The 15,340-nt window shown below is 43.4% G+C and overlaps 1 protein-coding gene across 6 annotated transcripts; it reads left to right on the forward strand.

Annotated features, from left to right (window-relative positions):
- Positions 1-211: 211 nt before the first annotated feature.
- srrm2 (serine/arginine repetitive matrix 2) lies at positions 212-14,345 on the forward strand. 6 transcript variants are annotated; one of them, XM_039610965.1, is made up of 15 exons: positions 212-430; positions 3,440-3,691; positions 6,067-6,162; positions 6,668-6,853; positions 6,972-7,055; positions 7,135-7,203; positions 7,288-7,314; positions 7,421-7,537; positions 8,188-8,323; positions 8,412-8,777; positions 8,811-10,666; positions 12,088-12,777; positions 12,867-12,941; positions 13,680-13,787; positions 13,909-14,345. In XM_039610965.1, exons 2-15 carry the CDS (start codon positions 3,444-3,446, stop codon positions 13,961-13,963), a joined length of 4,113 nt encoding a protein of 1,370 aa, XP_039466899.1. In that variant the 5' UTR covers positions 212-430; positions 3,440-3,443; the 3' UTR covers positions 13,964-14,345. The 6 variants fall into 6 exon arrangements, with proteins under 6 accessions (XP_039466899.1, XP_039466897.1, XP_039466898.1 ...); XM_039610963.1 differs by having other exon boundaries at positions 8,415-10,666; XM_039610964.1 differs by having other exon boundaries at positions 8,191-8,323; positions 8,412-10,666.
- Positions 14,346-15,340: the final 995 nt, after the last annotated feature.

Raw genomic sequence — 15,340 nt, forward strand, 5'->3', positions numbered from 1 at the left:
TTCAGAGGACTTTAAAGCTGGCTCCATCCAAGGTATGCAGTGCCTACTGGATGATACCCATAGGATCAGAGACTCGGACTTTGCAGACAGCCGGTTCCAGACTTTCATGTATTGGGGTAACGACAGAACGGTGTAGTTTTTGTTTTGTTTTGTGAATATGGTTCTGTCTTTCAGAACCTGAACGCGTCAGTCTTTATCCGCGCCTGCGTGCTTCTGACGTCACTGTGAGTCTCGTTCTTCCTGCGGTTGGAGACCAGAGGGGCTATCTGAAAGCTAACGGAGCTAGCAGTGTGTCTTTATCTCTGCATTGTTTTAAAGACACTGTTATTATAATCTAATTTCTGTGATCGTGTGATTGTAAGGGACCTTATTAACCGCCAAATTATCTCAGACGCCGTCTTCTCTTCGCCCCCGCCCGGAGAACAAGCTGGTACGTATCAAACACGTTAGCTATATTAGCTTCGCTGTGTGTTGAGAGGCCTTTAGAAACATGGCGTTACATTCGCCAGTTGGTAAGGAAACCAAATGTCAGAGAAGCTGCATTTACTCCTTTAATTTATTAATTTATATACATATATATATATATATATATATATCTGCGTATCACTTCGGTTCTGTTGGCGCTAGTCATCATAATTGAGCTTATTTAACAATCAGGCGCAACAGCGGGCCTGTTATGGCGCACGTGTTAGTGCGCCAAAAAATTACTGTTAGCGGTAATAAATTCAGATCAAATGAAGAAGAATTCACGTTAAACACGAGCGGAGACGCACACCGGCCCCCACAGCGTGTGGTAACCGGTTCAGAGGCTGCTCCAGGCTGCGGAGAACCGAAGCTTCAAACAAACCCGTGTCAACAAAAAACAAAAAGAGTGCGAGAAACGGATTTAATGACACACCTGTGACAGTCTGAGGCTTTAAACAGGTAGTAGCTAATAATCTTCAGACACTGCCAGTTTTATAACGTCTACCATTGCATCAGAATATTTGGTTATTAGCAGCGGAAGCGTTTTATGAGAAAAGTTCTTGTTGACGAATCGTAACCACATCCTGAAAGATTTCTAAAAGTTATCTTACCTCAGTGAGAATTTCTTCAGCTGCTGTTCAGGATCAGGGAGCTGTCGGCATAATTGTAGGAACAAATACTGTCTGTACAGGTTTTCCTACTCCTACCTTTTATACTATTCTTTTATTTTTATTTATTGATTTATTGATTTTAACCCGTATAATAGTGTCTTTATTTTTACACTAATCTTGTTTTTTAATTTAAGTTAAAGTATTTTAAGATTTTTTTTTTTAACGTAATTCTACATTTTTGTTTAATATATTTTTACTTTGGATCTTTACTTGTACAGTACTTTATTCCACACACATTTTTAAAATTTATTTAATTTTTCGATTTTTAAAAAAAAAAAATTATATTTACTTTAATTGCTTTTGCAGACTTTTATTTAAGCATAAAGAACAATTTAAAAAAGTTAAACATGCCTTCCAGCACTTCACAACAAAGCCAGAACATGGAAATGACATAGACAGATAGATCTTCTACTCTACGTGAGCACTCAAAGCACTTTATACAACAGTCATATCTTAGTGTTTTCTATACATTCAGACTCCAAATGCATTAGAGAGCAACTTGCAGATCAGTATTTTGCCCAGACTGGAGCAGCCAGCGATTGGCCCAACCAACCTTCCTAATAGTAGATGACATGGTGAACCCTGTTCTGTTGTAATTGTGAGTTAATGGCTCAAACATGGCAGTGTGGTGGTCCTCTGGACAGCTTTACAGACAGTTGTCAGCACATTGTCTTGTTTGTGCTGCTGTTGGTCCATGAGTGACCCGTGAAGAAGAGCAGAGTTCCAGCATTCAAAGAGCTGAAGTGAAACCAAGTGTTAAGAACAATGAACAGTGTCCTTCGCAGCCACTGTTCATGTTTCTCTTTATATATTTGTTGGTGTTCTGGCATTTGTGGGGAACTCCACTGTTGCTCCCTTCCCTGTTCCAGCCCACTTTTCAACCAATCACCATTTGAGCTATTTGCATTTGTATTGGTCGTAGAGCTGGGCGATAGAACGATAACGATATGTATTGCGAAATAACTTTTTCTCGATAGAAAAATTAAACTATTGCGATAGGCCTCGTCTCTCTTGTCCTCTTAAAAAAAAGAAAAAAAAGAACAGCCAATCCAAATTAAGTAGCGCAGAGCCGAACCAATCACAGCCGCAGCGTCACGTCACGTGACTTGTTACGTACAGCACAAGCGCCAAGGCGCACATGTGTATTTGTTTTTGCAGCCGTGCAGCCCGGGTAATGAAGGAAATGAGTTTGCCGACTAGAGAAAAATCAACCGAGAGCGTGAGCGAAAGTTACCGAAGAAAAAACAGATGATGGTTCCAATGCCGGAGAGCTTGTCGAACAGAAGGGCCACAGAAGTTCCGTAGTGTGAAGGTATTTCGGCTATTTCAAGTCTGACAAAAACAGAGTAGCGCGCACTGTAAATTGTGCCGAAAGCAAGTCTGAAATACAATAAAGCGGTGCATGCTCAATCTCTGACTGAAAGCGCTAATTCGTCATTCGGCTTTTGTCAGACTAAAGTAACTGTTAAAACTGTTTGAAAAGCTAAGCTATACAACAAGGAGAGATGGAGAATTTCCTTTTAGTTCTCAGTTTATTTGATATTGACAAAAGTTAGTCAATTTTGTCTGTTCTTCTGTAAAACAAACTAAGATTTATTTTTAGAATTAATATTTTGTTTCTAAGTGGAATTGACAATTTAGTCTGTTTGTTTGTTCTGTTTTGAAACTTAAACGCTTTAGCGGCTGCCTTTTGTGTAGTTTGCAATATTTGCCTTTATTTATCTGAAACTGAAGTCTCATGTTCCTTAAGTACATCTACCCTGTTGAACTTATTATGGGAAATAAATATTTTAATTAAAACAAGCTGCTAATTATTTCACATTTTACTTGTGAGCAACGGCACATTTAAATCTTACAAATATAGTTATTTGGCTTATATCGTGAAATATATCGTTATCGCCTGAAATGAAAAAAACATATCGTGATATGAAAAAATCTTATATCGCCCAGCTCTAATTGGTCGGTAGGGGTAGAATACACGCGTTTCAAAGTTTAAATCATTTATTTTTAGGTATTGTAGTTTCTAACACTGACTTTTCAGATGCAGGGAAAACACCAGGTGGCCTTTTTGAGACAGGAAACACTCATTCACATTAGTGTGGCAGTGAGTCTTTTTTTAATCTTCAGGTTATTATCTCCTTTCCAGAGCTCCATATTTGTTATACAGTGTTCACCTGGACCTCAACAGCATATCAGGTCCTTTCAACAATCCTGATTGTTGTTTGTTCTTTTTCTACTTGTGTTTATTACGTTTTACTGCAGCTGATATCTGATGTATAACCACTTGCTTCACGTCTTCACAGAGCCATGTACAATGGGATTGGCCTGACGACTCCGCGCGGGAGTGGCACCAATGGCTACGTGCAACGCAACCTATCGAGTCTGCGGGTCAAGCGGCCGCGGGATGAGCGTGGTGGCGAGCGGGATGAGAAGGACCGAGAGAGGCTGGAGAGCCAGCTTAACAGGCAGCCCAATGCCGACATCCTGGAGCACCAGCGGAAGAGGCAGCTGGAGGTGAAGTGTGCGGAGCTGCAGGACATGATGGAGGAGCAAGGGTAAATATGATTGTTGAACTGAAAATGAATCTCTTTATCTAAGCTGCTATGTGTTTGAAGGTCTCTGGTTCTTGAATCGTGAGGATTCAAGAAGCAGAGAATGTTTTAAGCTTGTTCTTAAAAGCCAAGATATGGAGGACCTACCCCAACTTAATTTTGACCCAGTCCTTCTAAAAATAAAAACAAATATAGAAAAATGGGACAAATTAAAAATCTCATTGTGGGGCAAAATAAATATTTTAAAAATGATCATAGCTCCCCAATTTAACTATGTAGTAATGATATTACCAATTGCGATACCGTCCGGTCTTTTTAAACAGTATGAAGACTTAATTAAGCAGTTTCTGTGGGATGGGAAAAGGGCAAGAATCAAGCTAAGTAAATTATATGCTCCTAGAGAGAAGGGTGGTTTAAGTTTACCCGATCCAAGATTATATTCAGTCTCATTCGAGATGGCAAAATTGGTTAATTACTGGGGAAAAAATCAAGCAGGAATGGCTAAGTATAGAGTCTGAGATTTATACTCCTTTTGATCCAAAAGGTATGTTGTCTCAAAGCTGCACTTCAACGAACCCAATTTTGTTTTATTCTAGACAGGTTTGGCTCAATATACATAGAATCCTTAAAATATCACCTTATGTGCAGTTTTACTCATCTCTTTGGAACAATCCAGCTATTCGTATAGGGAAAAAAATTGTGTTTTGGAAACTGTGGCAGTCTCATGGCATAAATGTTATTAGTGACTTATTTAAAGATGGGGAAATTATGTCCTATAAAGACCTTGTTCAAACATACAAATTGGAAGGGAAGGAAAATTTCTGGAGATATTTGCAAATTAGACATTGTGTGATGTCGAAGTTCAGAAGGGGACATGAAAATCTTGTTCTAAATTTTATAAATATGCCTCAGGAGCACCACACAGCATCATGTTTTTATAGGTTGGTAAACGATAATAGAAGTGGGGAATGTTCGAACATTAAAACCTTGTGGCAGAAAGATTTAAATGCACCAATTTCAAATGAAAAATGGATGGGCATTTTGGCGGAAAATGGGAGTCATGTTAAGGAGGCGAGGAGCAAATGTATACAATATAAAATTCTGCATAGATATTATCATACTCCAAGAAGATTACATTGTATGAAGCTTATGCCTGACTATCTTTGTTGGAAATGTAAAACTGAGGCGGGGACTTTCCTACATTGTTTTTGGGAATGTTCCCTTATAGCTCCTTTTTGGAAGGAAGTCGTCACACTCTTAAAAGGTTGGTCAGGATTAGAAGTGCCCCTAACTCCTGAATTGTGCTTGTTAGGAGACCGTTCTCATATTCCAAGAATTCATAATAATATTTTTACGGTTGTTATGGTCGGACTGGTAACTGCATCGAGGATTATCCTTAGGCACTGGAAGACTACAGTACGTCCTGAACTGAAAGACTGGATCAGAGCAATGGTAGAGACTGCTTCCTATGAGTCCATGCTGAATAAACTTAAAAATGATACAGAAGTCAAAGATGAACAGTGAGACTACTTCTGGAGCTATTTGAAGCAAACAGGAAATCATGACCATATTTCTCCAAAAGTTGAATCTGTTCATCTGGACGTAGCGTTTTGTGGGAGAAACGTTTCGTCACTCATCCAAGTGACTTCTTCAGTCTCAGCTGACTGCAGGTTTCCCCAACCTCCTTAATCATAATTATGATTAAGGAACTGACCTCACAGCCCATTGTTCCTTCAGTGGGCTGGTTTCAGTCATTATGCAAATGTACTGTTTATAAGGTTTGGGGAAACCTGCAGTCAGCTGAGACTGAAGAAGTCACTTGATGAGTGATGAAAACTTTCTCCCACAAAACGCTACGTCCAGATGAACAGATTCAACTTTTGGAGATTTACTTTCCTGGATGATTGAGAATGCATCAAGACATGACCATATTATCGTAATTTGAAGGCCTATTAACTGTGACCAATTTTATTTGCTTATTTCTGCGTTTCTTTTGTTGGAACCCATTGTTACTTACCCTCTTCTTTCTTTTAGACTTGTAAGGGTAGGGGTTTTTGGTTGTTTTTTTTTTGTTTTGTTTTGTTGTTGTTGGGTTTTTTTTTTCTCCTTCCTCTTATATGTAGGTTTAAGTATGTGTTGCAAAATCAATAAAAAACTGAAATGTCAAAAAAGCTTGTTCTTAAAACATTAACTGAGCTTTTTTTTTTTTTTTTTTTTTTTTTTTTTTTTCTCACAAAAATATTGAACCGTGTTTTTAGAAATGTGTAGTCAATCCATCCAGATTGCTTCAGTGGGAGAAAGAAAGTACTGGTAGTGCAGTGTGCCGTTACGCTGACTTCTGCATATTGCTAAATCCTCTTCTTTGTTTGGATGCTCAGGTATTCGGCTGAAGAGATTGAGGAGAAGGTGAACAGTTTCCGCATGATGCTGCAGGAGAAGGAGGAGCCTGCACCTGCCTCCACTGAGAGACCAACGTAAGCATTTATGTCCACATTAACAATTAAAGATATCACAAATTGGTTCTTAGAAGCAACTTTGTTTGCCTGTTTTCTTTTGTTGGTTGCAAGAAACATATTTTTCTATAAACCAGCACCAGGCCTCGTACTTGCTGACCTCATATACAGTTTGCACGGAGGATAATCACACCTGTCAGTTTGTCATTTCCTTTGGTTCTTTACTTACTGTCGGCTCATTTGACAGCAACAGGGTTGCAGCGGAAGGAGTAAGGCTAAAATTGTCGTGTGTTCATTCATGTAAAAGAATGTCCAGTTAATTACATATGGAAAATCCTGCCATGTCTTAATATTAGAGCCACAGTTTGGTGTTCAGGGGTACCGATGTTAGTGCAGCTCATTATTTGCAGAATTTACAGGAAGTTGGCCTGCACGTGCTACCCAGGTGCCTAAACTCTGGAAAACAGCATGACAGAAACTTCTAATCCTTCAGAGCATGTTGTTGGTTTTTACTGTTTCTTCTCAGGGTGACAGAGACGCATGCCCTCGCTGCAGCCAACCAGCAGAAGAATGACCGCCTTCGCGCTGCTTTTGGCATCGCCAGCGACTATGTGGACGGATCGTCCTTCCACGCCGACCGCAAGGAGAAAGAGAAGGAGAAGAGGGAGCAGGAACGACTGGAGAGGGAGAGGCAACAGCAACAGAAATATACGTGAGGAGCACATAAAAACACCTTCAGAGCCTGAGTGCACATCAAATTAATGATTAATTAATAATGTTTGGATTATTATTTAGAATCTGGTTGGTTTGCTTTTTTTTTTCTCTCTCAGGTTGCTGGAAGATTCAGATGAATCAGATTCTCCTCCAAAGAAGCGCAGTCGCAAGAAGAAAAAGAAAAACAAGAACAGAGACAGGTGAGACGATAAATGAGGGGAAAGCAGAGAAGGTTTTGGCTGCTGAGCGGGGGTCTGATGGTTTTATTTCTTCTCCAAGCAGCTCAGAGAGTCCCTCCCCATCACCTCGCAGAGAGAAGAAGAAATCTAAAAAGAAGAAGAAGAAACGGTATTATAACACCATTTATTTTTTCATTCATATTCATTTATATCATACAGACTGTCACTATTAACCTGAAAATCTGTTTTTCAGAGAGGTGTCAGAGGAGGAAGAAGACAGGTATGTGTTTATCAGACTCTCGTACCTGACAGCCAATCAGCAGCGTTTGATTTTGCCGCTGTTTGAACAGCGTTGTGTCTAACTTTGTTCCTCGCCCTCTTTAAAGTTCCTCAGAGGAAAAGGAGATGGTGTCGAAGAAAAACAGAAAAAAGAGTAAAAGTGCGAGTCCTCCAAAAGCAAAGTCAGGACGAGGCAGGAGCGCTTCCTCCAGCTCTGCTCACAGGTATTACACAGGAGAGATGCAGTGCTAACTTTGAGGAACTGGCTATTCATAATTAACCTACTCTCTTACGGTGCCATGCTTTCTCAGTTTGACAACACTTATCTTCCCTACTGTATATCATTTGAGGGGGTTTTTTCTAAGTAATTTTCTCGTTTTTATCTTTTTGTTTTTGTCTTTTCGAAAAAAAAAGCTTCGTTATTATATTTGGTAAAATCGTGTCCTCCTGGATCTAACCAACAAGGAATAGCTTTATGTTTCATGTCACTCTGACCTTGACTTAAAATGTGACATTCATGTTTTTAATTCCTAGTCATAAGGTCATGATCTTGTTTCCTTTTGACTTGATTCTGCGTCATGGATCATCACAAAGTATTGTTCTACATTTTTAGACTGAAAAATAGATAAAAGGAACAAATTGGGGGGAGAGATCATGTTTCTTGCTTATAGTTTCTCAGAAATGTGAGGATGTGAAGACTTTTTTGCCATGTCACAGAAACCCGGATAGAAAGTTTTACAGACAAAGAAATACATCAGTGAATCTGCATATTCACATCATCAAAAATGTGTTTTTTCCTTAATGTTAAAAACAGCTTTGACATTTTGGATCAAATTATTAATTATTAAATTCCTTTTTAATCCCCCTACATTAGCAGTAGCCCATCTCCGGCGCCGCCAAGATCACGCCAACAGGACCAGACTGGAAGAAACGTTGAAGGTAGAAAGGGCAGTTCTCCAGACAGGAGGAGACGAGGCTATGAGGAGCAGAGCCCAGAACGGGGCGAACGGGTAAGGCTGAGCGTGTGTGGTCACTAATACTACTTAAATATTGATCAACACCTTAAAGTGACAGAAACACTATTTTCATGTCATCTAGAAGAGGCCCAATCTTGAGAGGGAAAAAGAGCGACCAAGTGAGATGGAGAGGACCACCTCCAAGAGGAGACACGACTACTCATCCCCTTCTCCCCCACCACAGCTGGCAAAAGCCACAGAGAGAGAGAGAGGAAGGAGGTCCAGGAGCAAGCAGAAGGAGAGTGAGAAAGGGAGGCGCTCAAGAAGCAAAGAAGTGGAGAAAAGAAGGCGTTCCCAGAGTGTGGAGATCATGGAGAAGAGGAGGCGCTCAAGAAGCTTAGAAAATGAGAGGGAAAGATCACGACGTTCAAGAAGCAAGGAGAAGGAGAGAAGTAAGCGCTCCAGAAGCAGAGACATACAGAGGGGGAGACGGTCAAGGAGTCGGGAGATGGAGAAGGGGAGACGGTCGAGGAGTCGGGAGATGGAGAAGGGGAGACGGTCGAGGAGTCGGGAGATGGAGAGGGGGAGACGGTCGAGGAGTCGGGAGATGGAGAGGGGGAGACGGTCGAGGAGTCGGGAGATGGAGAGGGGGAGACGGTCGAGGAGTCGGGAGATGGAAAGGAACAGAGGGCAGCATTCAAGAATAAGAGACACGGAAAGGGTAAGGAGATCAAGGAGTCGAGAGATGGAAAGGGGGAGACTATCAAGGAGCAGAGAAAATGCAGGGGGGAGAACTAAGCGCTCCAGAAGCAGAGATGTGGAGAGGGGAAGATCAGCAAGTCCAGAGATTGAGAGAGGGAGGCGTTCAAGGAGCAGAGAACAGCGGGACAAAGGAAAGGAGAGCATCCCTCAGAGGACAAGACATGACTCCTCCTCATCCCCTTCCCCTTCCCCTCTGAGACAGGAAACCAGGATGGAAAGGAGCAAAGACGGAAATAAACTGGACAAAAAGTCAAGACATGACTCCTCCTCCACGCCTTCACCTCCCCCTGAAAAAGAGAGAAGAAGGAGGGAGAGGAGTAGAGAGAGGGAGCGCAGAACTAATGATCTGCATTCAACAGTGCCAAACGAAAGGGACAACAGGAAAGATGCAAGGAGACCTGAGAGGGAGACGCCTCCTCACCAGCAGAGAAATGACAGGAAGAGGGACGGACAACCATCCCGTGACTCCCTGTCACCTGCTTCCCGCTCTCCTGTCACCAATGGACGTCAGAGGGAAAAGGAGAACGACAGGAGAGGAGAAACGGACAGAGAGGGCAATAAGGAGAAGGACCGGCATCCGATCAAGCAGAGGGAAGAAGACAGAGTCCAGGAAGGCAAGAGGAAGCGGGACGAGGTTCGATTGTCCTCAGAAAGCAGGCGAGATGAATCGAGGCCTGCTGAGAAGGCGGTGAGTGAAAGACCGGAGGTGAAGCAGAGGGAGAAGGAGAAGCCTGCTGATAAACGGGAGAGCAGCAGCAGCAGCAGCAGCAGCAGCAGTAGTAGTAGTAGCGAAAGCAATAGCAGCACCGACAGTGACAGTGATAGCTCCTCATCTTCTTCGTCATCTTCCTCCTCCTCGTCCTCATCCTCTGAAGATGAGGGCAAGTCAAAAAAGGCTGGATCCCCACAGAGGGAGAAGGACAGTCTAGGAAAACCTGCACCGTCCGCCATTGGGATTGCAGTCCAGAGACATTTAGCCAATGGTAAACAGCAAAGCTCGGCCTCTGAACGCAACACACCCAAAAGCTCCCAGAGGGAGAGAGGAGGAGGGGGAAGAGATGCACCCGAGAGGGAAAGACTGCCTCAAAGAGCTCCGACAGAGGAGTGCTCACGCCGCACCAAAGGTCAGGAACGCTACAGCCCCACGCAGATGGACAGTCCTAGCCCACCTCCTTCCCCACCCAGCAGAGCAGATACCAGAGGAGGCAGGAGATATTCTCCTTCTGAGGCTGATGGTGGGAGGGGGAGAGCAGAGGTGAAGGCTGGGGAGAAGGAGAGAGGGAGGGACAAAGACACAACCAGGGGGGCCACAAGGTCTAGCCCCTTGGTCCGGAGGTCACGCTCTCCACCCCAGAGGAAACCTACCGTCTCACCTGCCCATCGCACTCCACCCAGGCAGTATCAGGAACCTCCAGCCCGGTCCAGAAGAGTTTCTCCACCTCCTCCAGCCTGGTTAGACCGAGACAGGGACAGGCAGAGGCAGAGGGACAGAGACCGGGAGAGGGAGCGGGAGAGGGTCGTTAGGAGGACCAGGTCCAGAAGTCCAAGGAGGCGCAGCAGGTCTAGGTCCAGAAGTCCACGGAGACGCAGCAGGTCCCCTTCAAGAGGTCTGAGAAGACGAAGCCCCCCCAACAGGTAAGAGAAAAACCTACACATATGTGTGCGGGGTCTGCAGGGCAGTGTTATCTCATGGGGCGGTATTGTATTTTTTTTCTGTGACTTTGCTGGAGCTTGTCTAAGTGCAATACACGGATACAGCACGCATAAAATCCTAAGAGTTCCAGTTGTCGGTCACAGAAGGGAAATTTGTACAAAGTAAATCTTGAGTAGGTAACAGATCACATGATGAACATTTAGGGGACAAATTTCCAACCACAGTTCCCTGATAGTTGGGACGCTGAATAAAATGTAATTAAAATAGAATGTAATTATTTGCAAATATCAAACTCATTTTATTCACAATAGAACAAATATCAAACGTTTAAGCTGTGAACATGTGCCGTTTTAAGAGAAATGTCACGAACGGGATGGCAGCTGCATTTCTCTGAATCAGTTTTCTCCAAAGATGCAGATGAACTAATGTGATCTCTGAGTTTCCTCGTTGCCTAAATGAAAAACGTATTACTTAAACTCAAGGTTTAACTTCTTTCAGTCTTTTTCTTTCCTAATATTAGTCAGTTTGCAGTGCTGGTGGTCAGGTGGGGGTGGGGAATGCTGGCACACCTAAACCTTTAGTGAGGGTCCGCCGGAAACATGTGGCAGAGGCCCGGGTCTATGAGCTCTTCAAGGGTGGGTGCTGCAGGAGCTGCAGCTGCAAGGTGGTTGTTCCCTGTTGGGGTAGTAATCCACGATACCAGATGGTGGACACTGGAGGTGAAGAGATCCATCAAGCTAATGGAGTCCTATTGGACTTGGTTAGCCTGGGGTGAGGTCAGTGAGGCAGCTATCAACTCGTTGGTTTCTGGATCTCTGGGGTGGGTAAAGTTTTCCCCTGAGTTCCTGTCCTGGTTGACATGCCTCTACAATGTCACATCTGGGGTGGTGTCTCTGGATTGCCATGGGGGCGTAACCAGCTGGCAGGAGGCTTCCAGTTTGGCCTCAAATTCTCAACTCTGGTTTTTGCAGATGATGCTCTTAGGCTGGCTTCAGCTCACCTCCAGCTCGCATTGCAGCAGTTCACAGCTAAGTGTAAGCGAGGATGTCTCCTGGGCAAGGTGTTTTAGGCATGTCCTGTCAGACGAATGCACCAGGGCAGATCCAGACCATGCTGGAGAGATTACCTGGCCTAAAAACACCTCGGTCCTGATGTATGAACATCAGATCGGCCCCCTCTAATATTAATTAGGGTTCTGAACTCTTGTATGTACTAACATGTCGTTATAAATAAAAACTTTTACTTCAAATGGAAGTTTATAATCTGACATCATTGTTTATCATTGTTTTTCTGTTTAGTGAATTGTGAGTGGAGATCCAATGATGATTTCTGCCATGCTGACTCTGTGCAGAGTAACAGAGTAAAGCCTAATGCCTATTTGTTTTGTTTTTTTCCCACCCAGGCCTCGGCGGTCTCCGTCTCCACAGCGGCGAAGGAGGACAAGTCGCTCGCTCTCATGCGAAAGAGAAAGAGAGAGGGAACGTGAGAGGGTCAGGAGGAGGGAGGTCGAGCAGGCGCGAGAAAGGGAGAAGGAAAAAGAAAACCTGCAGCCAAAAGATGTTCCCCAACCCCGCAGGTCCTCTTCCTCGTCATCATCTTCCTCCAGCTCCTCTTCTTCCTCTGCGTCCTCACAGTCACCACCGCCAGAGAGGAAAGACAGCAGAGGACCATCAGAGAGGGACAGGAGAGCCGATCAGCAGGACGAAAGGAGGGAGCAGAAAAGCCGACCCTCTTCCTCACAGGGCCCTTCTAGAGACTCTTCTCATGCTCCACCCTCAGGTGGGAGGGGCTCACAGTCGGATTCTCGCCGTTCTGAAGTGACCCCGCAAAGATCTCCAGGGAGGAGCCAACCAGACGCCAAGCAGCTGCACCGGGGTCAAAGCGGAAAGCAGTCGCCGCCAGCCAGCCGCCAGCCACCCGAACGAACGGGCAGAAGCGAGAACGCTGTAAACGGGAAGGAGACAGAGATGAAGAGCAGCCGGAGCAGCAGCTCCAGCTCCTCTTCATCTTCTTCCTCCTCTTCATCATCCTCCTCATCATCATCTTCGTCCTCTTCAGACAGCTCAGACTCTGAAGCCGAGCAGGGGAACGGGTGAGCAGACTGATAATCTGAGCTTTGGGACGGTGGCGTTTACGTCACACCATTAATGAACTAAGACGGTTTTCTTTTCTCTCCAACAGGAAGGCAGCCAAATCTAAGAGCTCTGCTTCCTCTTCCTCTTCCTCTGACAATGAGAAGGAAGCAAAGAAGAGAAGGTAAGAAGGGAGGGCCACACAAAAACTAGCGACTGTTTAATACAGGGGTGTCAAACTCCAGGCCTCGAGGGCCGATGTCCTGCAGATTTTAGATCTCACCCAGGTCAACACACCTGAATCAAATGATTAGTTCATTAACAGGCTTCTGGAGAACTTCAAGACATGTTGAGGAGGTAATTTAGCCATTTAAATCAGCTTTCTTTGATCAAGGACACATCTCAAACCTGCAGGACACCAGCCCTCGAGGCCTGGAGTTCGACACCTGCGGTTTAATACCTTCACCACAGCAACGACACCTTTACACCAGTGCTTGAAGTGAAAGTCTCCGGAAAGATGGGAAAAAAGAAAGAAACAGTCGTATAGGAGTAGAACAAGTGGAAACAGGAAGTTGCAAAATAGTTTTGTTGTTGTTTTTAATCAGCAGTTGTGACATGACTTTGGGCAACAGTGGCGAGCTGGAAGCTAGCTTAAAGATTTCATGAAAAATATCACACTGGTCCTGTAAAATGTTAAACTACATTAACAGGTAGATAAAATGAACTGTTGCCCAATTAATTTTTTTTCCTGCGTAGTCACCACTTCTCTGGAAGTTATGATTGTTTATTCTAGATGTTCTCGATACTCGCTGAGCCGTTAGGCGAGTACCGGCCTGTTTCAGATGTAATGGTTACAGTGATGTTTGATTATACCGAGGTTGCAGTGCGGTAGTCTGATGACAGATTTGTGTTTTGCTCGCAGCCCCGTCAGGCCTCAGCGGGTGCCGGCTGATTCGCTGAGAGATTCTCGCTCCCTCAGTTACTCTCCTCCACGACATGTGAGAGCAGTGGCGTCCTCACCGAGCCGCAGGTCTGTAACCACCCAGAGACATTTGAACTTTACATAGAGTGACAGTGGAAAAGGTTTGGAAATGATTGATTTTGGGGTTTTGTTTTTTTTGTTGTTGTTTGTTTTAACTCTTCTCTGGTAGGAGTGGCAACAGACGGTCACCGAACCAATCATCGAGCAGCAGACGAAGGAAATGAGCCAACAGCAGACGCCTCCCTTCTTCTTCTGTGGTGTTTGAACTGGACTACAACACAAACTCCAGAGCCAGCAGTCAGCAGATCTGCGTCGTCGGGAGGTCTCCAGTGTTAGTTTTTTTTTTAAGCAGCGATGGCTGGAGGCTGGCGTGTACATCTCTTTTTATGAGCTCAGTAAAAACCTCACACAGTTAAGTAAAGCGTAACTCTAGCACTGTTCCTCTGTACCTGTACTCTGTGTTGCGTTTCACTTGTAGATATGAGCTGTCTGTATTTTGGTTATCATGTGTTCCATTTAATGTGAGCGGAAACTGAAACGTGGTTAATTTCTTTGTTGCAAATGATTAATAATAATAATAATAATAAAAGGCAATTGTACATTTCATTTGTCTGGGAGTTTTCTGTTGCTGTGCTTTGTGTCACACTTTAAAGGTACTTTTGTAGTTTTTCTGCAATTTGTGACTTCAACTTTAACCACTGGGGGGCAGTGTTTGAGCAGCAGGTGTGTTGCTGTTCTTTTAACTTTTGGTTTTTCTTTTTAGCCATGTCACCATTTTCTCAACAGCCCTGGTGCCCGCTGCAAATAAGAATGTGTTTAACAGCTCACTTGGTCCAATAAAGGTAACATCGACTCGCTGCGACATCTTGGTATGAGAACCGAGCATTATTTAAGTTTGCATTTCTTGACAGTAAAAAGATGTTTTGAAACTTCCTAGCAGTCACGTTCTGTTAATGCCTAGTGTTACAGGAAATGCACCTTTAAGTAGCAGTAGTCAAGGTTCAAAATAAAGCTCGTAGGCTTTTTGTTGTAGTGCAGAAAATTACTTCAGTTTGCTTCTTTTGACTGAGCAATTTAAAACTTTTTGTCCTCTTATTCAGAAACTGTAACAAGCAATTTTCATACATTTATCATTGTTTTTAATTTCCTAAGATGACATTTAAGGCTTTAAATTTAAAAGTATTTGTACTGTAGTAACAGATGTAATTAAAAAATATATATATAGCACGCGTTTATTTTTATGGTGGTGTCTGTTAACATACTGTCATAATTGCTCATTCAATTTTCACCGCAGTTGTTCTATAAAAAGGCACAAAAGTCTTATTATACTTTTATCATGAATAAAAACAGGAGCTGAGCAGTTGTTGCTCCATAAAGCTTTAGCAATCCATTTTCCTGAAAAAAAAAAAAGTCATGTTCATTCATTTGAGTTTCACTTCATGTTTCCTTGTTGCCCACGCCCCAGAGTTTGAGAACCACTACAACACAGTTTAATAAAATGATGGTAACAGTATAAGTGTCATTGAGCAGTTAGATTGTATAATTACCCCAAGTTTTCCTGGAAAAACGAGTGACTCGTTTTATTAATGCAGTAATTTTAA

The sequence above is a fragment of the Oreochromis aureus genome, linkage group 4, assembly GCF_013358895.1.
Source record: "Oreochromis aureus strain Israel breed Guangdong linkage group 4, ZZ_aureus, whole genome shotgun sequence".
Taxonomy (NCBI): domain Eukaryota; kingdom Metazoa; phylum Chordata; class Actinopteri; order Cichliformes; family Cichlidae; genus Oreochromis; species Oreochromis aureus.